This window comes from Lactuca virosa, chromosome 2 (genome assembly GCF_052849685.1).
Source record: "Lactuca virosa cultivar CGN04683 chromosome 2, Lactuca_virosa_CGN04683_v6, whole genome shotgun sequence".
Classification (NCBI taxonomy): domain Eukaryota; kingdom Viridiplantae; phylum Streptophyta; class Magnoliopsida; order Asterales; family Asteraceae; genus Lactuca; species Lactuca virosa.
In genome coordinates this window covers 282,927,015-282,946,098 of record NC_136427.1, presented here as the reverse complement: position 1 = coordinate 282,946,098, position 19,084 = coordinate 282,927,015, and the positions used below count along the sequence as shown (strand labels likewise).

Sequence of the window (19,084 nt, the reverse complement as noted above, 5' to 3'; positions counted from 1 at the left end):
CTAAAACAAACACCTAGGGCATGGTTTAATCAGTTTTCTTCCTTTATCCTCACACAAGGTTTTTTCACATAGCAAATCTGATTCTTCTCTATTTATATATAGATCCGGCAATGCCACTGCATACCTGCTACTATATGTTGATGATATCATCCTTACAGCATCAACCATATCTCTCCTTCAGCAGATCATGAAACTCTTGGCTGCAGAGTATTCTATGACGGATCTTGGTACCTTATCCTATTTCTTGGGTATCTCGGAAACTTCCAACAAAGATGGCTTATTTCTATCCCAAAGAAAATATGCGTTGGGGTTCTCGACAGAGCAAACATGTTGAATTGTAATCCATGTCGGACACCCGCTGACACATAAGCCAAACTCGACGACTCCGGTCCACTCGTTGCTGACCCAACCCTTTACCGCAGCCTTGTTGGAGGCCTTCAGTACTTAACATTCACTAGACCAGATATTTCTTTTGCTGTTCAACAGATCTGTCTCTATATACACAACCCGCGCGAAACTCATTTTCAGGCTTTGAAACGTATCTTGCGCTACATTCGCGGTACTTTGGATCTTGGTCTCCAGCTTCACCATTCATCATCCACCGGTCTTATTGCCTATTCAGATGCAGATTGGGGAGGATGTCCCTCTTCTAGACGGTCTACAAGTGGTTATTGCGTCTTCCTTGGAGATAACTTAGTATCTTGGTCATCTAAACGACAACCAACAGTCTCACGATCTAGTGTCGAAGCTGAATACCGCGGAGTTGCGAATGCGATTGTAGAAACATGTTGGCTGCGCAATCTCCTACGCGAATTACATACCCCTATTCCCAAAGCTACTATTGTGTATTGCGACAATGTCAGTGTCGTTTATCTCTCCACAAATCCAGTTCAACACCAAAGGACAAAGCACATTGAAATTGACATCTATTTTGTTCGAGATAAAGTCGCTACAGGTCACGTTCGAGTCCTTCACGTCCCTTCCTCGCTCCAATATGCAGATATATTTACAAAAGGGCTTCCAACGTCTCTCTTCACGGAATTTAGAAACAGTTTGAGCATCCGGAGTCTTCCTACCGCTCGAACTGCCGGGGGGGGGGGGGGGGGGGGTAGTGTACATCGTGTATCAATCGTGTATATGTATAATAGCCCATTTATTAGTCCGTATCTAAGCCCATTGTATCTTGTATATATACATCTATTGTTTAATGAAATCATTATGGGAAAATACTTACCAAACACCCGCTAACCGCTACCAGCTAGTTTTACCGAACACGTTCTTAAACCATAAATATTTAGGAGACGCATTTTCACCAAGACATAATGGTGCTAGACTACAAACCATTTGGTAAAGTGATTTTACATACCCTCATAAATTTGATAAGAAGAATGATATATTTTATATATATATATATATATATATATATATATATATATATATATATATATATATATATATATATATATATATATATATGATATAAATTTTAATGCAAAACCGTGCTGAAAAGGACAACTCACACAAGTGAACCCCACAAACTACCTAGGAAATCAAGAAATCATTGATTTCTCTTTTAAAACACACTCGCTCGCTCCCTCACTCTCCTCTCTCAAAACCCCATTGTTTTTTCTTTCTTGTGCCTTTTGTGGTCCTTTAATTCCCAACTGAAAATGGCACTACAACTGGAGGAGCAGCAGAATAGTGTTGAAGATGCCAAAGATATGATGTTCGTGTGTGATTCATCTTTGGATCATAAAGGGAGACTTCCTCTTCGATCTTCTACCGGAACTTGGAAAGCCGCATTCTTCATCATCGGTGAGTAGTTTTATGTCTTTTAATCACCATCTAAACACATACAGATCACTTGTTTGCATGTAAATTGTCCCTTACAACATCCCCTTCATCATTTGTTGTGGATCATTTATGGGTGCATTAGTTTTTTCATCCCATGGATTTAATGGTTGTAAAGTGAAATTCTGCATGCATGGTGTTCAAAATTGTTGATGTTTTATTTACCTTGTGATAATGCCTGTTGCAACCATCAAATAATTATTAACTCATGTTTTTTCTTGAACAATCCATCTAAAAAAATGGCTATTAATCAAATATATATAATTTCATTTTAAACTTGTGAATCAAAATCAATGATGTTATCCTATAGGATTATTGCTGGTTATTCAACAAACTAATATAATATATTAATATTATATACATTTATTTCAAGTTAATTTAAATGCAAAAAATCGTTGGGTGCTTACGTTTTATAATAAAAACTATCGGTGACATTTATTGGTAGGAACTTTTGAGTAAGAAACATTTACTCCACCAATGTACATTTATGAATGTTATCAATAAAGTCAACTTTCAATTTTGGTGAGGAGGTGGCTTCTTTATTATAATTTATTGCTGTTTGAAACTGAAATAAAAATCAAATTTTAATCTCTATCCATCATAGCTTTCGATTGTTTTCCATATGATTGAGTATATATATATATATATATATATATATATATATATATATATATATATATATATATATATATATATATATAATAAAATCTTGAATTAAAATGAAATTTAGCATAAAAAGGTTTAAACTTTATGCTAAATAATAGGTTTTGTTTATAGTTTTTTATTTACTTTTCCATGGAGGGCCATCCCTTAAACTTTTACGAGTTTGGGTGGCACAGTGAAGTACCATTTCCAAAGTTGGGTTATATTAAAATTAAAACAAAATTGTACTCGGAAGGTTTTTTATTTTTTTAGAAAGGGTAATAAATTATAAGGTTGATATCATAAATTGGCACAAACCATTTTTTTTTAATACTATCGGGTGTGGGACGAAAACATTGTGGATGAGCCTACGTGACTTATCCATAAATTGTAAAATAATTTTTTACCCATTTATGATATTAACTCTAAGTTATATTATATTTTTTAATAATTTGTAACTCAGTTAAGTTGTATATTAAAAGAATGTTTATTAGTCAGAGACCATTTTTCTAATTTTTTTTAAACATATGGACCATTTGCTGTAAAAAAATTTTGCAGAAAGATAACTTTATAACTTATTTTCTACATATGGACCAAACTTGCTGACATAAATCTTTTGCTCAATATCTCAAACCCAAAGAGTATACTATTTAAACACATAGATCATTTTTGTAAAACCAATGTCTAACACCCAGATATAAAAAATGGACATGGACTTATTTTTGTAAATTATTAGGACAACATTCGTAATTTATTCTCTACACAAAGACCAAATTTATTACCATACAAAATTATTATAACAAAAGGGCCTTTTCTGTAAATCACATGAACATCTTCTGTAATTATCGTTGTTCATAAAAACTGAAGTGAGAAGGGGCCAAACTCAAATGCCAAAATTTGATACATTATTGGAAGCACAAAGAAGCAATAACATGCGTATAATTATCGTTGTTCATAAAAATTGTGTGTCGGTGCAACCAAAATAAGGGAAATTGAATCGACAAATTGCAAACTAACAATGTATGAAGGAATCAAACAACAATATCAGTTGATTATGTCGTTTCGGTTCCTAAGTCTTAACGGCTAGAATCTCACTACATATAGAATTTTACTAACCATTCTTATTACTATAGCATCCCACTAGAAAAGTTTTTTCAAAATTAAAGTTATTAAATATCTATTTAAGTCATTGATATCTTAATAAATGTTGAATGGTTTGACTAATTTATGTATGGATGATATGTGAGAGTTAGACAATATTGGTCCGGATACTATTTTTTAGAATGACAAAGAAAAAACAATTTTCTTGAATTCGAACTCCTGGCCAACTGAATAGAAGGCACATGACACAACCAATGTTTTTTTTTAATCATGATACTATTATTACTGGTTTTGTATCTAAAATATTTACAAGAAATGTTTTTCTTTAAATTAGTAGATTTTAGTAATATCTGCCGCTATACAAGTGTTTTTGAAGGGCTTTTTTATTTCCCTCCCCTCGGGCCCAAATTATGTTTGGACTGAACCCACTTACGTTATACTACAACATGACCATATCACTTTTCAATCAAATACGATATAAAAATAGCCAACATACAAGTTTCAATGCATCTAATATATGCCATTCTTACACTATTTTTACTTATATTTCTTTCCTTTAAGCGATCGAATTCACTGAGAGACTAAGCTACTTTGCCATAGCAACAAATCTCATCACCTACCTCACAAAAGTGATCCATGAAGATCTCACAACAGCAGCCAAAAATGTCAACAACTGGGCTGGAGTCACAACCATCACACCTTTGCTTGGTGCCTTCCTTGCCGATGCATATGCTGGCAGATTCCTCATGATCTTGCTTTCCTCCATTGTCTATCTCATGGTATATACTACTATATATAACATCTTCCCTAATTCATCAACTTCAATTCAAATATCAAATCCCTTGATCTGTTATGTTTATGCATTGATTATTGCAGGGTTTAGGAATACTCACCATGTCCCAATTCATACCAAGCTTGAAGCCATCTAAAGGAAAGGTTCATGAAGTCGTCTTCTTCGCAGGAATCTACTTACTCTCTCTAGGATCAGGTGGCCACAAACCCTCATTAGAAAGCTTTGGAGCTGATCAGTTTGATGATGATAATCTTGAAGAACGCAAAGGAAAGATGTCTTTTTTCAACTGGTGGAATGCAGCTTTATGCTCTGGACTTCTTCTAGCAGTAACAGTGTTGGTGTATCTCCAAGATAACATCAGCTGGGGATTCTCAAACATCATTCTTACTATCACCATGGCCTTAACCATCATCATATTCATTCTTGGGAAGCCATTTTACCGATACCGGGCCCCACAAGGCAGCCCATTAACACCAATTTTACAAGTTCTTGTTGCAGCATTTATCAAGAGAAACCTACCTCACCCTTCCACCCCGGATTTATTATATGAAGTCCCAAACTCGGGTAGATCACTAAATCATACGAATAAACTCAGGTTTCTTGATAAAGCATGTATTATTCAAGATAACGAGACACCCAAAGAAGCATCTCGTTGGAAACTAACCACAGTGACAAAAGTTGAAGAAACAAAACTTATACTCAACATGATTCCGATTTGGTTGACTACATTACAGTTTGGTGTGTGTATTGCACAGCCTACAACTTTCTTTGTGAAACAAAGCAGTACAATGAACCGAATGATTGGTAAAAAGTTTGAGATCCCACCAGCAACCGTTGCCTCTCTTGCTGCTGTTGGAATGTTGTTGTGTGTTGTATTCTATGAGAAAATCATGCTTCCGATTCTGAGGAGGATGACTGGAAAGGAAAGAGGGATTACAATCCTCCAAAGAATCGGAATCGGAATGGTTATTACCATTCTAGGTCTGGTTGTTGCAGCAATGGTGGAGAAACAGAGGCTAATAGTTGCAGAGAAAGAGACAGGAGGCAACAAAAGGTTTCTTCCCATGAGTGTGTTTTGGTTAGCTCCTCAGTACTTGATTCTGGGAATAGCAGATGGGTTTGCACTTGTGGGTTTGCAAGAATTTTTCTATGATCAAGTTCCAGACTCAATGAGAAGTTTAGGAATCGCGTTATATTTAAGTGTGATTGGTGTTGGAAGCTTTATAAGCAGTTTTCTGATAACTGTTGTGAGCCATCTTACTGAAAAAACCGGGAAAAGTTGGTTTGGAAAAGATCTGAATAGCAGTCGTTTGGATAAGTTTTATTGGCTGTTGGCAGCCATGACTGGGTTGAATTTTGGTGTTTATGTTATACTTGCAAAAAGGCATTCTTACAAGAGTGTGCAGAAAATGTAAAAATATAAGCTCCAAGTGATAAGTGATAAATGATAAATGATGTAGCTGGATTTTGTTCTTATCATATTAATAACAGATATAGAGTTATGTGAAATCAATCGGTGATTAGATTGATTTATCATCTCAAATTACAAATCGTCTTGGACCCATTAAACATCAGAATCATAATATGACCAAACTACTAAAAAATATATACAGATTCTTCTTCCTCTAAGTCACTGGAAAAAACAAGAGAAAATTACTTCTTTCAAGTCAATGAATGTTCTTCGGCTGCAGAAGAATGAATACAAGAATGAGAAGAAAATTAGTGTGTAATTGAATTATAAGTTTTGATTAAGGTGTTTGAGTTTGAAAATTTTAAGATTGATGTTGACCTTGAGAAGCAATAGATTTTAGTGGACATTTAAGAACTTGTCTTTCTTCTCAACTGGTTTGAGGATTTGGAAAGAGCACAAGAGATTTTCATTGACACTCATCATTGCACCTGCATTATCAAATTCACCACAGTAATTTGGGGCTGAGAATATAGTTACAAGTTGTCTGTCTGCAAAGAATTCATAACCATCTTCCACAACCTGCATAACATGGTTGCTTAAGTTATTAGTTATAAGGAAGAAATTTCTATGATCACATATGTCAGATTATAAAAGTAAGAGTAGAACATGTTCCTTAAAGCATATGTTGTCAAGCCTAAATAAGTTATGCTGATGGTGAGTTAATGAAGTAGGAAGTTATTCCTTTCAGCCTCCAAGGTGACCTTTAATCATTTATGGTTTGAATGTCTATAGAAATCCTATATGCTAGAAATCTTGTATGTATAGAATGGTAAAAAAGGATGAGAAATAATAGTAAGAACAACTCCCTTGATAAGTTTATCTCTCGTTTTTTTTTTATATTTCATAAAATTATAAAGAATAGATTTGTGCCCTAAGTAGAATCAGAGAAAATCAACATGACCTTGTTAGTTAAGATCCATTAGTATGTTACACCACCTCTAAAAAAAAAAAAAAAAAGTAGTTTGATTTTAGAGATAGAGTTATAATATCATCACAAACTGAATAGAGATGGGTTCAAGTGCTAATGTGCATGGTAAACTTGTATAGTACAATCACTCGATGCACATTAGTTATATCATCATCTATGTGTATGTGTGACACGATAAATATATGATAGGATTTTAACATTTTGTTAAAGCTCGACACTTTCTTTTATAGTAAGTTTCAAAGATATAATCACTTATTTGTCTGCTGTCATCATTGCAAAAAGAAAGATGACATTGACTTGGATTCATTGGGTTCACTATTTTTGTCATGTACTTTAGACATTGACTAATGATCAAACACTCAACATGATAGAAATCAAGATGGAGTAAAAAGCAAAACTTAAAACAACAAAGCCAATGCAAAAAAAGAGAGTGAATAACCTGATGAGCACGACACACAAGATCAAGATCATGCTTTGTTAAAAACTCTGAAACCTTATCAGCACCAAAGGTATAAGAAACCCCTCGATCATTCATCCCCCAACCTTTAACATCTTTGCTAGGATCTGACCATAGTAAATCACAAAGTAGCCCTGTATCTGGGATAGCAGTTGGTCGTTGCAAGTTTCTAATTTGATCCAAGTCAGAAAGATCAGGGGAGAGGCCTCCATGCATGCACAATATCTTGTCATCAATAAGAGCAGCAACGGGTAGACAATTAAAGCATTCTGTAAAAGCTTTCCATAGCTTCACATTGAACCGACGCTTGCATTCATCATAAAACCCATAAATTCTATTTATGGAAGCACATTCATGGTTTCCCCGAAGAAGAAAAAAGTTCTCTGGATATCTGATTTTATAAGCAAGCATTAGGCATATTGTTTCCAAACTCTGTCTACCACGATCCACATAGTCTCCCAGGAAAAGATAATTGGATTGAGGTGGAAAGCCTCCATATTCAAAAAGCCTTAAAAGATCACTGTATTGCCCATGAATGTCGCCTGAAAGATGAAACCATATGTCAAAGAGGAGGGGAAAGGAATTGCACTTCAGAAATTGTAAGTTGAAACCTCAAGTTCTGTACTTTCAGATGTCATCGTAAATTGCACAATCGGCTGGGCAATTACATGAAACGAAATCAAAACATTAAACAAATCCGATACCCTTAAACAAACAAAACAAAACACAATAAAAATCTTGAATAAATACTAATGCATGGGATGGGAGAAATCGATTCAAGAGTACCGCAAATCTTGATAGGGGCTTCAAGCTCAAGAAGATTAGGCTGTTTGATGAAAATTTCGCGAGAGGCACCACAAAGCTGCTTGATTTCAGCCTCGGAAAGCTGAACCAACTTCCCTGATTTAGTCGATCGAACTTCAGTTAGCCGTTCGATTATATTGTCAACGGCGATTGGGTCCATCTCAAGATCCTCTTCAAATCAAAACCCTACTTTTTTTTCTCTGATAGGAAAATGGGTCAGAAAGATCGAAAGCCAGTTTTGATTTTGTGTTATCTGGAAAAGGGAAATCGGAATCGAAAGATTTTTCAAGGGAAAGAGAAAGATTAGGGAATGATACAGCGATGCTCCATTTTCCAAAGGAATAGTAAGGGGGGAGACGGCTGCAACCCCTACGGAATGGAACGATCGCCTACCAAATCTGGGTGCGTGATGATATATGATTTTGTTTAATTGTTTCCTGAAACCCCTTCAATATCTTGTGAGGATTTGCCGATTTGGATTTTATTGGCATGTAATACGTATATGTGCCGGTTCTAATTAGGTGTTCGGTTGCAAAAACCTTTTTTTTATTTATTTATTTTTTGTAACGATACATGGCATTCAGGATTATCTTTAAGAACAAGTTTCAGAAGTTGTATCTTGACTTGAAAAGATTTACTAGGACTTTACCATATAAATAGGCTCTCAACTCATTTGAGCTATAAGTCATTATTTCTTTATCTTGATGATGTTCTCATTAAATGTTTCTCAACAAGATGCATCATTTAGAAGCCAAATTCCTGTGATAAATTTCGGTGTTCCGTGGCTATGGTATTTTGTTTTTGTCTCCTTTAATTTATATCTCCTTCTTAGCTAGCTTCCTTTCATTCAAATTCACTTATCCCTCAAACGATATGGGATGATGTTTGGGCACGTCTACTTATTTCAACATTGTAAACATTGGCTACCTTCTTGGTAGTTGATTAACCAACATTCTCCTGATGTCAACTTTCATTGTCATTTTAATAGTATAAACTATAAAGATTGTCCACTGTAACTATTTTTAATAGTATAAACTATAAATATTGCTCACTGTAACTATCGAGTCATGTTTTTTACAAAAGCATTTTTAAGTTTCATTTTAATATAAAATAACAACGATAATTTAGAATTCAAATAATCATATTATGTATGCAGGGCCGGTCCTAAAGTTTTTCATGCCCCGGACAAAATTGCATAATTATGCCCCGTTTTTATATAGTTGAACTACAAAATAAAGTTGATATATTAATCATAGACGAATTTCTTACATTCTTGTGTTTATACTCTAGAGTTTGAAAAATTAACATCTAGAGTTGTAAGCACGTATTGTCAAAATAAAATTTTAGAGTAGTCTATACTAAACTAATTCTTCTAATTGGCAGTTTTTCTCTCAAATATACATATATACGAACTCATAAGAAGAATTTATGATGTTTATAATCCCACACAATGAATAAGTACTGCTGGTTTGTATAGAACTTCAAATCATCAATTTACTTGCTTGAAGTCTAGATGACCAATTTCTAAAATAACCAAACAATTATAAGTTAAATACTTAAAACGGATTAAGAACTAAACAATTATAAGTTAATGCTAAGCAATCAAAGTGTTAAAACCTTGAAAGCAACTAAACATTCTATTGTTCTACCAAAAAAGCCAATTAATGCTAAACAATTGAAAACTCAAACTGTAAATATAATTAAACAAATGTGAAGTTATTTTTTTGCTACAGCCTAACTCATGTAGTCAAATAGTGTCTCTAAAAGTTGGAGAACACATTTGGACTTAGTTTTGCCCAACCATACAATAACCCAGAATATGGAACTAGAATCAAAATTAACTCTAAAATATTTATTATCATAAGAACCACAACGTGTTGTGAAGACAAAGATGATGAGAAGGGATAGTAGAAGTGATATTGTGCCTGTGAGTGAGAGACTGAAAGAATTAGATGAAGATTACAGCCTAACAAATTAACGATGATTACGGAAGTGGAGATTAGAGATGCTGATTTCGATTTACACCGATAAAGAAAAATCAGAAATCACAAAGACAAAAGTTAACATCCGTTGCATCTATGAAATCTCCAATCGTCGACTGACTAGAGGCGTAAATAATGGCGTGAAGAAGGTGATATCATGATTGTTTCATTGTGTGTGCCAACCCTTGGATCGAAATTTTCAACTTGTCTCCTCGTATTCTGTTCTACCGCATCCGCCCAATTTTTTTTTGCCGCCCTCAACTCCAATTCAGTTGAATAGTTGAATAGGGTGAGTCTGTGACACAAATCTACTAATACTAATTAAAGAGAATGGGCCGAAATTTTTACATATAACCACAGTTGTTGGGCTTACACTTATGCCCCCAATAATTTGATGCCCTAGGCCAATGCCCAAGCCGCCCAGTACCTGGGCCGGCCCTAATGTATGTATTGAACAAATAGAATAATGTAATATATATATATATATATATATATATATATATATATAGGGGAAGGTTCACTTGAGATTAAAAAAATAGAGATCTTGAGATTCAACCTCAGCTATATATTTCTCATTTGCCGCTCTAACGCTCCATCATACCGGCAGCAGCGGGGTATATCTAATCATAAATGATTATATGCCAGAGATGTATAATCATATATGATTATACATGTTTATACATATATGTATAATCATAAATAATTATACATATATGTATGTTCACAGATTGAGTAATCATATATGATTATGACACTTTGTGGCAGAAGATGTGGTGGTGGCAGAGGTGATGGTGGTATAAGTGACGGATGTGACAGTGGTGGAGTCGACAGGTGTTAGAGGCGGTGGTAGTGGTGGTGGCGGTGACTGTTGTGGTGGTGGGGATGGTGGGGGAGGAGAAATGAACAGACGGCGCTATATAATCATTTATGATTATAACAGGCCTGTCGCGTCGGTACGCAGAAGGATTAGAGCAGCAGATGTGAAATATATGGTTGAGGTTGAATCTCAAGATCTCTATTTTATTTTTAATCTGAACGGAACCTATATATATATATATATATATATATATATATATATATATATATATATATATAACCGGTTCCGGCGGGTATCCAGCAGGTAGCGGTTACAAGAAAATAAGAATCGGAACCGGAACCGCTTAAGACGGTTCCAAAACTTAAGGAACCGGAACCGGAACCGCTTAAAGGGGTTTCGGTTCCGGAGCCACCGGTTCCAAGGCTGTTCTGGTTCCGAAAGCGGGTACCCTGTTTCGTTGCTCACCCCTAGTAAAGAGTCATAACTATTAATCAATTATTTTCAATAAATTTTTAATTAAGATATTTATGTTTTTTACTTATGTAATAGTATAATCGTTGGTTCAAATAAATATGTGAAATAATTTTCCAAATATATGAGACAATTTTTATTTGTGAATTAATGAAAAAAATAATGATATTGTATAATGAAATGTTAAATCCTCCCTAATAAATGAAAATAATTTTGCTACTTGTCATTCTCTTATGCATTATGACACATGTCATTTTGTGATAAATTAAATTAAATTATATTTATGTGTCATTTTATGATTTTTTCTATTTTATTAAATTTCATATACTACTTAAATGTAATAAGTCTAACCTAAAAATATATATCCAATTCATTAATGCAATTTTCCTTATAATTTCTAATTTCTAAATTGAATTCAACTATTTTAGTTGTTTATTTTTTTAAATAAACTTATGTAATATATGGGTCTCACAACTATACTTTGCTTCAAACCTCTTTATACCTTACTTTAACTTATTGCAATAATCTATAGAGGTTAAAAAACAAACAAACTTTTTATTACATGTTGCAACCGTTTGGTCCCTCTTCGTCTACAGATGGTTGCAGAGGTGGTCATGTTGGATTAGTGTCTAAGTCCATAACTATTTTGGTATGTACTTGACCCGATTGTGAGCATGGTCCTTTTGGGTTGCCTTCACACGGGTGACTAGACAGGATGACAGTTGAGGAGAGAGGTTGATTAGGGCATAAATATGATTTACTTATTATATTATATGAATAATATATTAATTTGGAATCATATTATTAATTAGTATTTAATCAGAAATTAATTAGGAATTAATTTTGGGATTAAAGGAACTAATTAAAAGTACAGGGGCTGTTTTGTAATTATTTGATAGTTGAGACTTTGGGCTATTGGATCACCTTTATTAAGGCTTGAACGAAAATCCTAGAAGGATCTAGGAGTTTTCGTCCAAGGGCTTAAGGAAAGGAGTCCATGGACTTGCTTAGGCCCTAAGCTAAGGGATTAGGGTTTCCACCTTGAAACCCTAGCTAGCCTCCAGTATAAATAGCACCCTAAGGCACTAGAATTCGTCCAAGCCTTGGGAAACCCTAAAAGGGACGAATTTTAGGGCAAGATACCCTTCTCTCTTCTCTCATATTCATCCTCTCACTCAAAGTGTGTTTGTGAGCCATTAGAGGTACTACACTTGTGGTACTTGCTTTCAAGAGCTAAGGAAATTCAAGGAACTAGTTGTTATTACTACATAACAACAAAAGGTATGTATTCTATTCTCCTATGTCAATTTCGAAAATAGTAGATGCATGCTAGGGTTCTTTTGTGTTCATAAAGTTGTATAACTAATAGTGAAAACATAGATCCAACTCTAGGGTTGCATGCACACATAGGATTGTTTGTATAAAACTCAATAGTGGTATCAAAGCCATTCGTTTTTGTTTTCAATTAGCTTTATTCAAATGTATGAACTTGACATACTAGGGTTTATAGCCAATAAACCCTAGGAGGCTAGAGATTTCGAGATTAGGGTTTCTATACCCTAATTTGCGAAATTTTGAAAGGGTTTTCAAGTCCTTTCCTTAAGCCTCAAGATTTCGAAATCTAGGGTTTGTAAAACCCCATGATTTTCGAAATTAGCCTCCTCCCCAAGATAAGATCCTAAATTTTAGGTATTTGGATTACCCCATATCTTGTAATTATCCTTTAATGGTTATATATGGTAATTAAAGATTTTGAATTATCCTATCCCATGATTTTTGAAATTTAGAGGGATTAAAAGGATTAGGATAAATTAATTGTTTAATTGGTAATTATCCTTTATGATCTAGATAATCCCTTATGATTTAATAATTTAAATTAATAGTTTAATTCAAGATAATTATTAAATCAAGAGTTTTAATATTTAAAATTTTAATTTAAATAGTCTTAAATTTCGAAAATTTTAAAGTGAGATTAAAACCTAATTGTTTTGAAAAGTTTCAAAACTTGCCCTCAAGTTTTGGAATTTAAAAGTTGATTAAAAGTTTAATTTTGAAATGTTAAATTCTAAAACCCTCGTATTTTGAATAAGTTCAAATTACACCCTTATGGTTTTGGAAAGTTAATAAAACCACCTAGTATTTTAAAAGTGTAAAATACACCCTATACTATATATATATGACATTAAAAGTCTAATATTATATATGTATAAGTAAACAGTCAGTCTTACCGTTAGTAGGCCTCATTCACGAAGCTGGTCTATAAGGGGTGTTTAAGGAAATTGCCTATAAAATGGCGATTGAATGGGTATCCACTCTTACCCACCGCACTCTTGACTAGTGGAGGGTCGTTAGCCGAACGGGTAGGATAGGACGAAACCTTCCATTATAAGTATAATGAAGTACAAAGTAACTACATGCTTTTACAAATTCCCAAATTCTAGTTACTTTAGGGCAAAATGTGAATTTGTATGCTAATCCATGGAATTACACTTCGTACCCTTGTCAAACGTTAGTGGAGCGTGTGTGGCTAACCGGCACACTAATTTGGGATTGACATTGGTGGCGAAGGGTGGCTCGATGTTTATCATAGATCAATGGAGCGTGTGTGGCTAACCGGCACATTGATTAGGTGATAGTAGCAATTGGGTGCACCACGTGATTCGTATGGTTATTCACACCTTGTTTGTGATCCTCGGCATCCCAGTCACAAATAGAAGGGCATAATCGAGATTAAACATGCCATTGAAAAGTTCAATGAATCTCAAAAGATCTAGGAGTTTCAATCCATTTAAAACTTAAATTTCTTTTTCGTTTTTCATGGTGGGAATTGGTAAATCGTCATTTACCTACCTTCAAATATTCTGCAACTAGATTACGGCATCCCTCTTCTAGGTTGTAGAATGTTGTGTTGGATCCTAGCCTTGATGTTTCATTTGGGTGTTACATCAAGGATTCTTATCAACTAACTTGAATTTTCTCCCGTTTTGTAGATGTCTAAATCTTACAATGGTCTTCCCAAGTCCCTTGGAACAAGCTTTCCAAATGAAGATGACGTTCCACGATACGATCAAGGAAATAAGAGTCATGCTACACTTCCTCCACCTCCTCCAATTATTCTCCCTAACCCACAAGTTCAAAGGCTTGAAAAGTTCAAGCTCACTCAAGCCTTATTGGCAAGTAAACACGAAGATGGGAAACCTGTGTGTGCACACATCTTAGAGATGAAGTCACACATTGATAGGTTAAGGATGATGGGTGTCGATATCTCAGAAATGTTGGCTGTTGACTGGGTTCTTCAGTCACTTCCTGAATCATATAGTGAGTTCGTTAGAGAGTACTATATGACGGACCATGACGTAACCCTCATTGATTTGACCTATTTGCTTATAGCTACTGAATCAAAAATGATTTGGCGTGCTAATCGAGCAAATTTGTCTGGCAAATCAAACTCCCAAACTTCAATGGACATTGAAAATAGTGACATTGGAAATCCAGAAAAGGTAAATTTTGAGATAGTTCCTTGTGCCATTCCAAAAAGGTCCATCTGCTTCTACTGCCAAGAGAAGGGGCATTGGAGACGAAGCTGCCCTGTTTACCTGAGAGATCTAAGAGATGGGAGAGTCAAGACGTATGGCTCTACTTCAGGTAAAATCCAATAACTAACTCTATAAGTTCCTATTCTTTGATTTTCAATACATGATGTGATAAGATTACATTTTGATGTTTTGTAGGATCGAAGAAAAGAGAGGAAGCTTAAGGGAAGAAGTAAGCTGAATCTGATCGTGAAGAAATGGATTTCGATCGCATTGCTTGAAGATCGGATTTTTTGAGCTACTACTTTAGAGTTAGAATAGATTGCTTAGAAATTGAAATAGCATAGTTTTCATTTGAATTGCATTGTAAGGACAAGTTTTTCCGCAATAAAATGAATTTTGATTTCGTCCTATTTATTTATCCTTGCAATGGCATATGTGAAAATGGATGTTTATGTATTTCTAATTTTAGCAATGTTGAATTGGATGTGATCCTTGATTATGTTATTTGTGAAATGTCGAGGATTTGCCAAATAAAGGAAGATTCTCATCGCCCAAGTTTCAATTGGACAGAAACTTGAAATCATACAACTTGGTTGCGTGATGAATGAGAAACTTCATATTTTGGAAATTAGACTAATTCTTTGGCAAAGTGTCAAGAGAAGGACCAGGAGATCGAGTACACTAGGTTGTGCGTTGATCAAGTCCACCACAAGAGTGATAAAGATATTCGTCATGATTTACTAAAGGTTAGTAAATATGATTATACTTATAAGATTAAGTATAATTATGAGTTGATTGAAAGAGTTTCAATCAATAGCAGAACGAATAAGAAGAATCAAGTAGGCAGAAAGATAAAAGTTTCTCTATTCTAAGAAGAAGGGAGAGTACCTTTTATTGTGTTTTATGATAAGTCTTAATGATTAAGAACCATATCTCAATTGATCCTCTAAGTGAGTCTTAATGCAATTGCATGTCTAAGAAGAGGAATCGAGAATTGTAGAAATGGTTAAATCAAGAAGTCAATCATACTTCGTTCCAATATCAAGTCTTAGAGTCAAGATTCTGACATGAGTGACAAGTCTTAAGTAGGTTTATAACACTCGACAAATGTGGAATTTGGAAAAGTTTTCTTATTCTTGCACATTTGAAATTGGTAAGTTGTGATGTCTTGGATAAGACAAAGACCAACCAGGACCAATTGTGTGAAGTGTTAAACTTGACAAAAGGCTACACTAACTCTTGAATATTTGTTTGTCAAGAAATGTTTCTTGACAAGAGAATCTTATACGTCAAGGAGTCAGTGGGAGTCTTAATGGTCTTGAAAAGTTTCAAGAACAAATCAAGAGTAAACCTAGTTGATCATCACTAGCACACGACTTGAGGTTTAAAGCCTATCGTGGATGACATACTCTTTTTCTGTGCCATTCTAATTGAGTTAATTATGCGTGTGAGTTCTATGAGTTCTCATTTGAATGCATAAAGACAAAGCACCTTGATCAATGGAAAGTACATTGATATGAAAGGGTGAGTTGCTTGGAAGACATGGTGGGCATTCATGTTACCATGAGGCAAGAAATCAAGATTGAACAAGTTCAGTCCATATGTTTTTGGATTTGTCGCAAACTTTCGTTTTGACAAATTCACATGGATAGGAACACATACATCATAAAATCTAAGTGTCATAAGGTTTTCCTCCTTTATGAAAATGATTGTGAGGAAATGCTTTCACTAAGAGAGATTTTAAGAAAATAGCAATTGTGAAAATTGTATTCTCAAATTCGATTATGATTACGACATCCCTTTTCATAGTTCGAATTGTGAGATTTGGCAATTGATCTGAACATTTGGGACTTAGTAACATAAATTCTGAATTGTTTAGACACACATGTGAGCTATCTAAGACAAAGGTGTATGAGCTTAAAAATCTTAGATAAATTCTTATGAAAGCATTAGGTATTAGAAATATGAACTTAAGGAATTCAATAAGCATTGTTTTCTAGAAGTTCAATTGTTTTCTGAATACATGTCAAAGCTAGTGGGAGCATAAGTGTTATGCTGGTAAGAAAATAATCGTCATGTTAGTGGGAGCATGATTATTATGGTAAGTATTGCAAGTTAGCAATATTAATTATAGAAAACAAAGATTCATTTTTGCAAAGTTGCAAGGGTTGAAAAATTGTTTTGCTATAATTAAGGGAGAGAATATTATACTTCATTTCAAAATTCTAAAGCTTAGATTGAGAAATGTTAATAAATTTAGTCAAGGATACATAGTGCATTCTCAAAATTCGATTATGATTACGGCATCCCTCTTCATAGTTCGAATTGTGGGAACAGGGCGCATAAAATATTATGGCAGAAGGATGATGAAGTATCATGTCTTTATGTGAGACATTATGCATGGTGTCCAATACGCTTCGGGTATAGGATCGATTGCATATGCTATAATATTTGACCATTCTAAAATTTTCCAAATGCCTAGGGCATTAAGAGGGAAAATGGACTAGAACTGGTTTTGACTAAAATAATTAAACAACTATCAAAGGACGATCTGAGGTTCACTGAGGATTTGTCGCTTATGAGTAGTTGGAAGTATAGTACTGGATGGACTATATTGACATGAATAGATAAGATTCTATTAAGAATGAGTTGTCATATGGAAAATATGGAAATGTTTCCATTAATGGGAGTTGGATATTAAGAAATATGTCTAGATTAGAAACTTTTATGCGAGAAGCATGTTCAAAGGAATGTACTTTGAATGTGAGACTTCACGTCTATGGAATTGTCTTGTAACAATTTCCGATAGAATACCTTGTAATTTCATTAGCCGGGTCTTGGTGACTTTTGTGCTATGACATTACGAAAGAATCATTGCATAAAATGTTAGAATCTGACATATTCTAAAAGTGGCAAGAATTTGGTATTCTTATACTAATAATAAGGATTGGGGATTGTGAAATGAGTTTCATTGGAAAAGTTTTCAATTGATCTATTTAACAAAGTATGGACCATAGGAAACCAAAGTGTGTATGCTTGGAGCATGGGACAATTGTGGTTATAATTCGAGTAATAAGTTGATTTTCTGAAACAGTAAGCAATGAATAATGAGTAATCAATATGGTGTTTAAATAAAAGTGTTTTTATTTACGCTCAAGAGTTTTGGGACCATATAGGATTAATATTATTATTGTGTTTCATTTTTTCATGTTTTGACTTCCAGAATAACTAGGTTATTCGAACCTCCACAGTCGGTCATACGTTGGAAGTAGGTATGAAGGAAGATTGTCATGAATCTGTCTGTAGATTGTCTAAAGTGTTTAGACATAGCACAAGTTTGCTGCAGAGTTCATGAGTGCTTTGATAAGATTAAAGTATTGGATTAAACCCACGCTCACTTGAATCACTTCATGGTTTTATCACGAGTGATTGGTGAGACGATAACATTGTATATTCTTGAAACCGAGACGTGTGAGTTGTTATTTGCTGGTCGGTTGCACATTGATGATAAGTAAACACACCAGTAACTTGGTGTTATAAAACTTATTGTTGTGTGTGATTCGATTAGTAGGTGCAAGCAAGCATTTGAGTCAAAGTTTATCCATTCCTTTTACCCAAGGTGGGATAAAAGCGATATCTGTGGGCCCCTCGATGATTTAGTGATGACAAAGGAAAGTGCTCGGCCGGGCCAGGACTGATTTGATTTGTTCAATTAGTCAGTCGTCATAAATCAGAAATCGGGAAACGACACATAGACTGAGAGAATGATTTCAATCCATGTCTCATGTCTATATGATATCTTGTAGAATGGAGGAATATATGATCCCTTATCTAAAGGACACGCGTATCTGATAAGATCAGAGTTGACAGCGGCTTTTGGAAGCTACGATTGCTGATCAGGTTCTGAAGTCATACGCAGAATAGTTATTAGACTTATCCAAGTGGGAGACTGTTGGATTAGTGTCTAAGTCCATAACTATTTTAGTATGTACTTGACCCGATTGTGAGCATGGTCCTTTTGGGTTGCCTTCACACGGGTGACTAGACAGGATGACAGTTGAGGAGAGAGGTTGATTAGGGCATAAATATGATTTATTTATTATATTATATGAATAATATATTAATTTGGAATCATATTATTAATTAGTATTTAATCAGAAATTAATTAGGAATTAATTTTGGGATTAAAGGAACTAATTAAAAGTACAGGGGCTGTTTTGTAATTATTTGA

At 34.4% G+C, this 19,084-nt stretch overlaps 2 protein-coding genes across 3 annotated transcripts; one reads left to right on the top strand and one right to left on the bottom strand.

Annotated features, from left to right (window-relative positions):
- Positions 1 to 1,599: 1,599 nt before the first annotated feature.
- LOC145161250 (protein NRT1/ PTR FAMILY 5.6-like) lies at positions 1,600 to 5,880 on the top strand. The gene is made up of 3 exons (XM_079080748.1): positions 1,600 to 1,815; positions 4,156 to 4,373; positions 4,471 to 5,880. The coding sequence occupies exons 1-3, from the start codon at positions 1,671 to 1,673 to the stop codon at positions 5,800 to 5,802; spliced, it is 1,695 nt and encodes a 564-aa protein (XP_078936874.1). The 5' UTR covers positions 1,600 to 1,670; the 3' UTR covers positions 5,803 to 5,880.
- LOC145161251 (serine/threonine-protein phosphatase PP1 isozyme 3-like) lies at positions 5,822 to 8,539 on the bottom strand. 2 transcript variants are annotated; one of them, XM_079080749.1, is made up of 4 exons: positions 8,030 to 8,539; positions 7,226 to 7,785; positions 6,177 to 6,377; positions 5,822 to 6,072 (listed from the first exon to the last, which is right to left on the bottom strand). In XM_079080749.1, exons 1-3 carry the CDS (start codon positions 8,205 to 8,207, stop codon positions 6,195 to 6,197), a joined length of 921 nt encoding a protein of 306 aa, XP_078936875.1. In that variant the 5' UTR covers positions 8,208 to 8,539; the 3' UTR covers positions 5,822 to 6,072; positions 6,177 to 6,194. The 2 variants fall into 2 exon arrangements, with proteins under 2 accessions (XP_078936875.1, XP_078936876.1); XM_079080750.1 differs by lacking the exon at positions 8,030 to 8,539 and adding an exon at positions 7,869 to 8,008.
- Between the last annotated feature and the right edge of the window lie 10,545 nt (positions 8,540 to 19,084).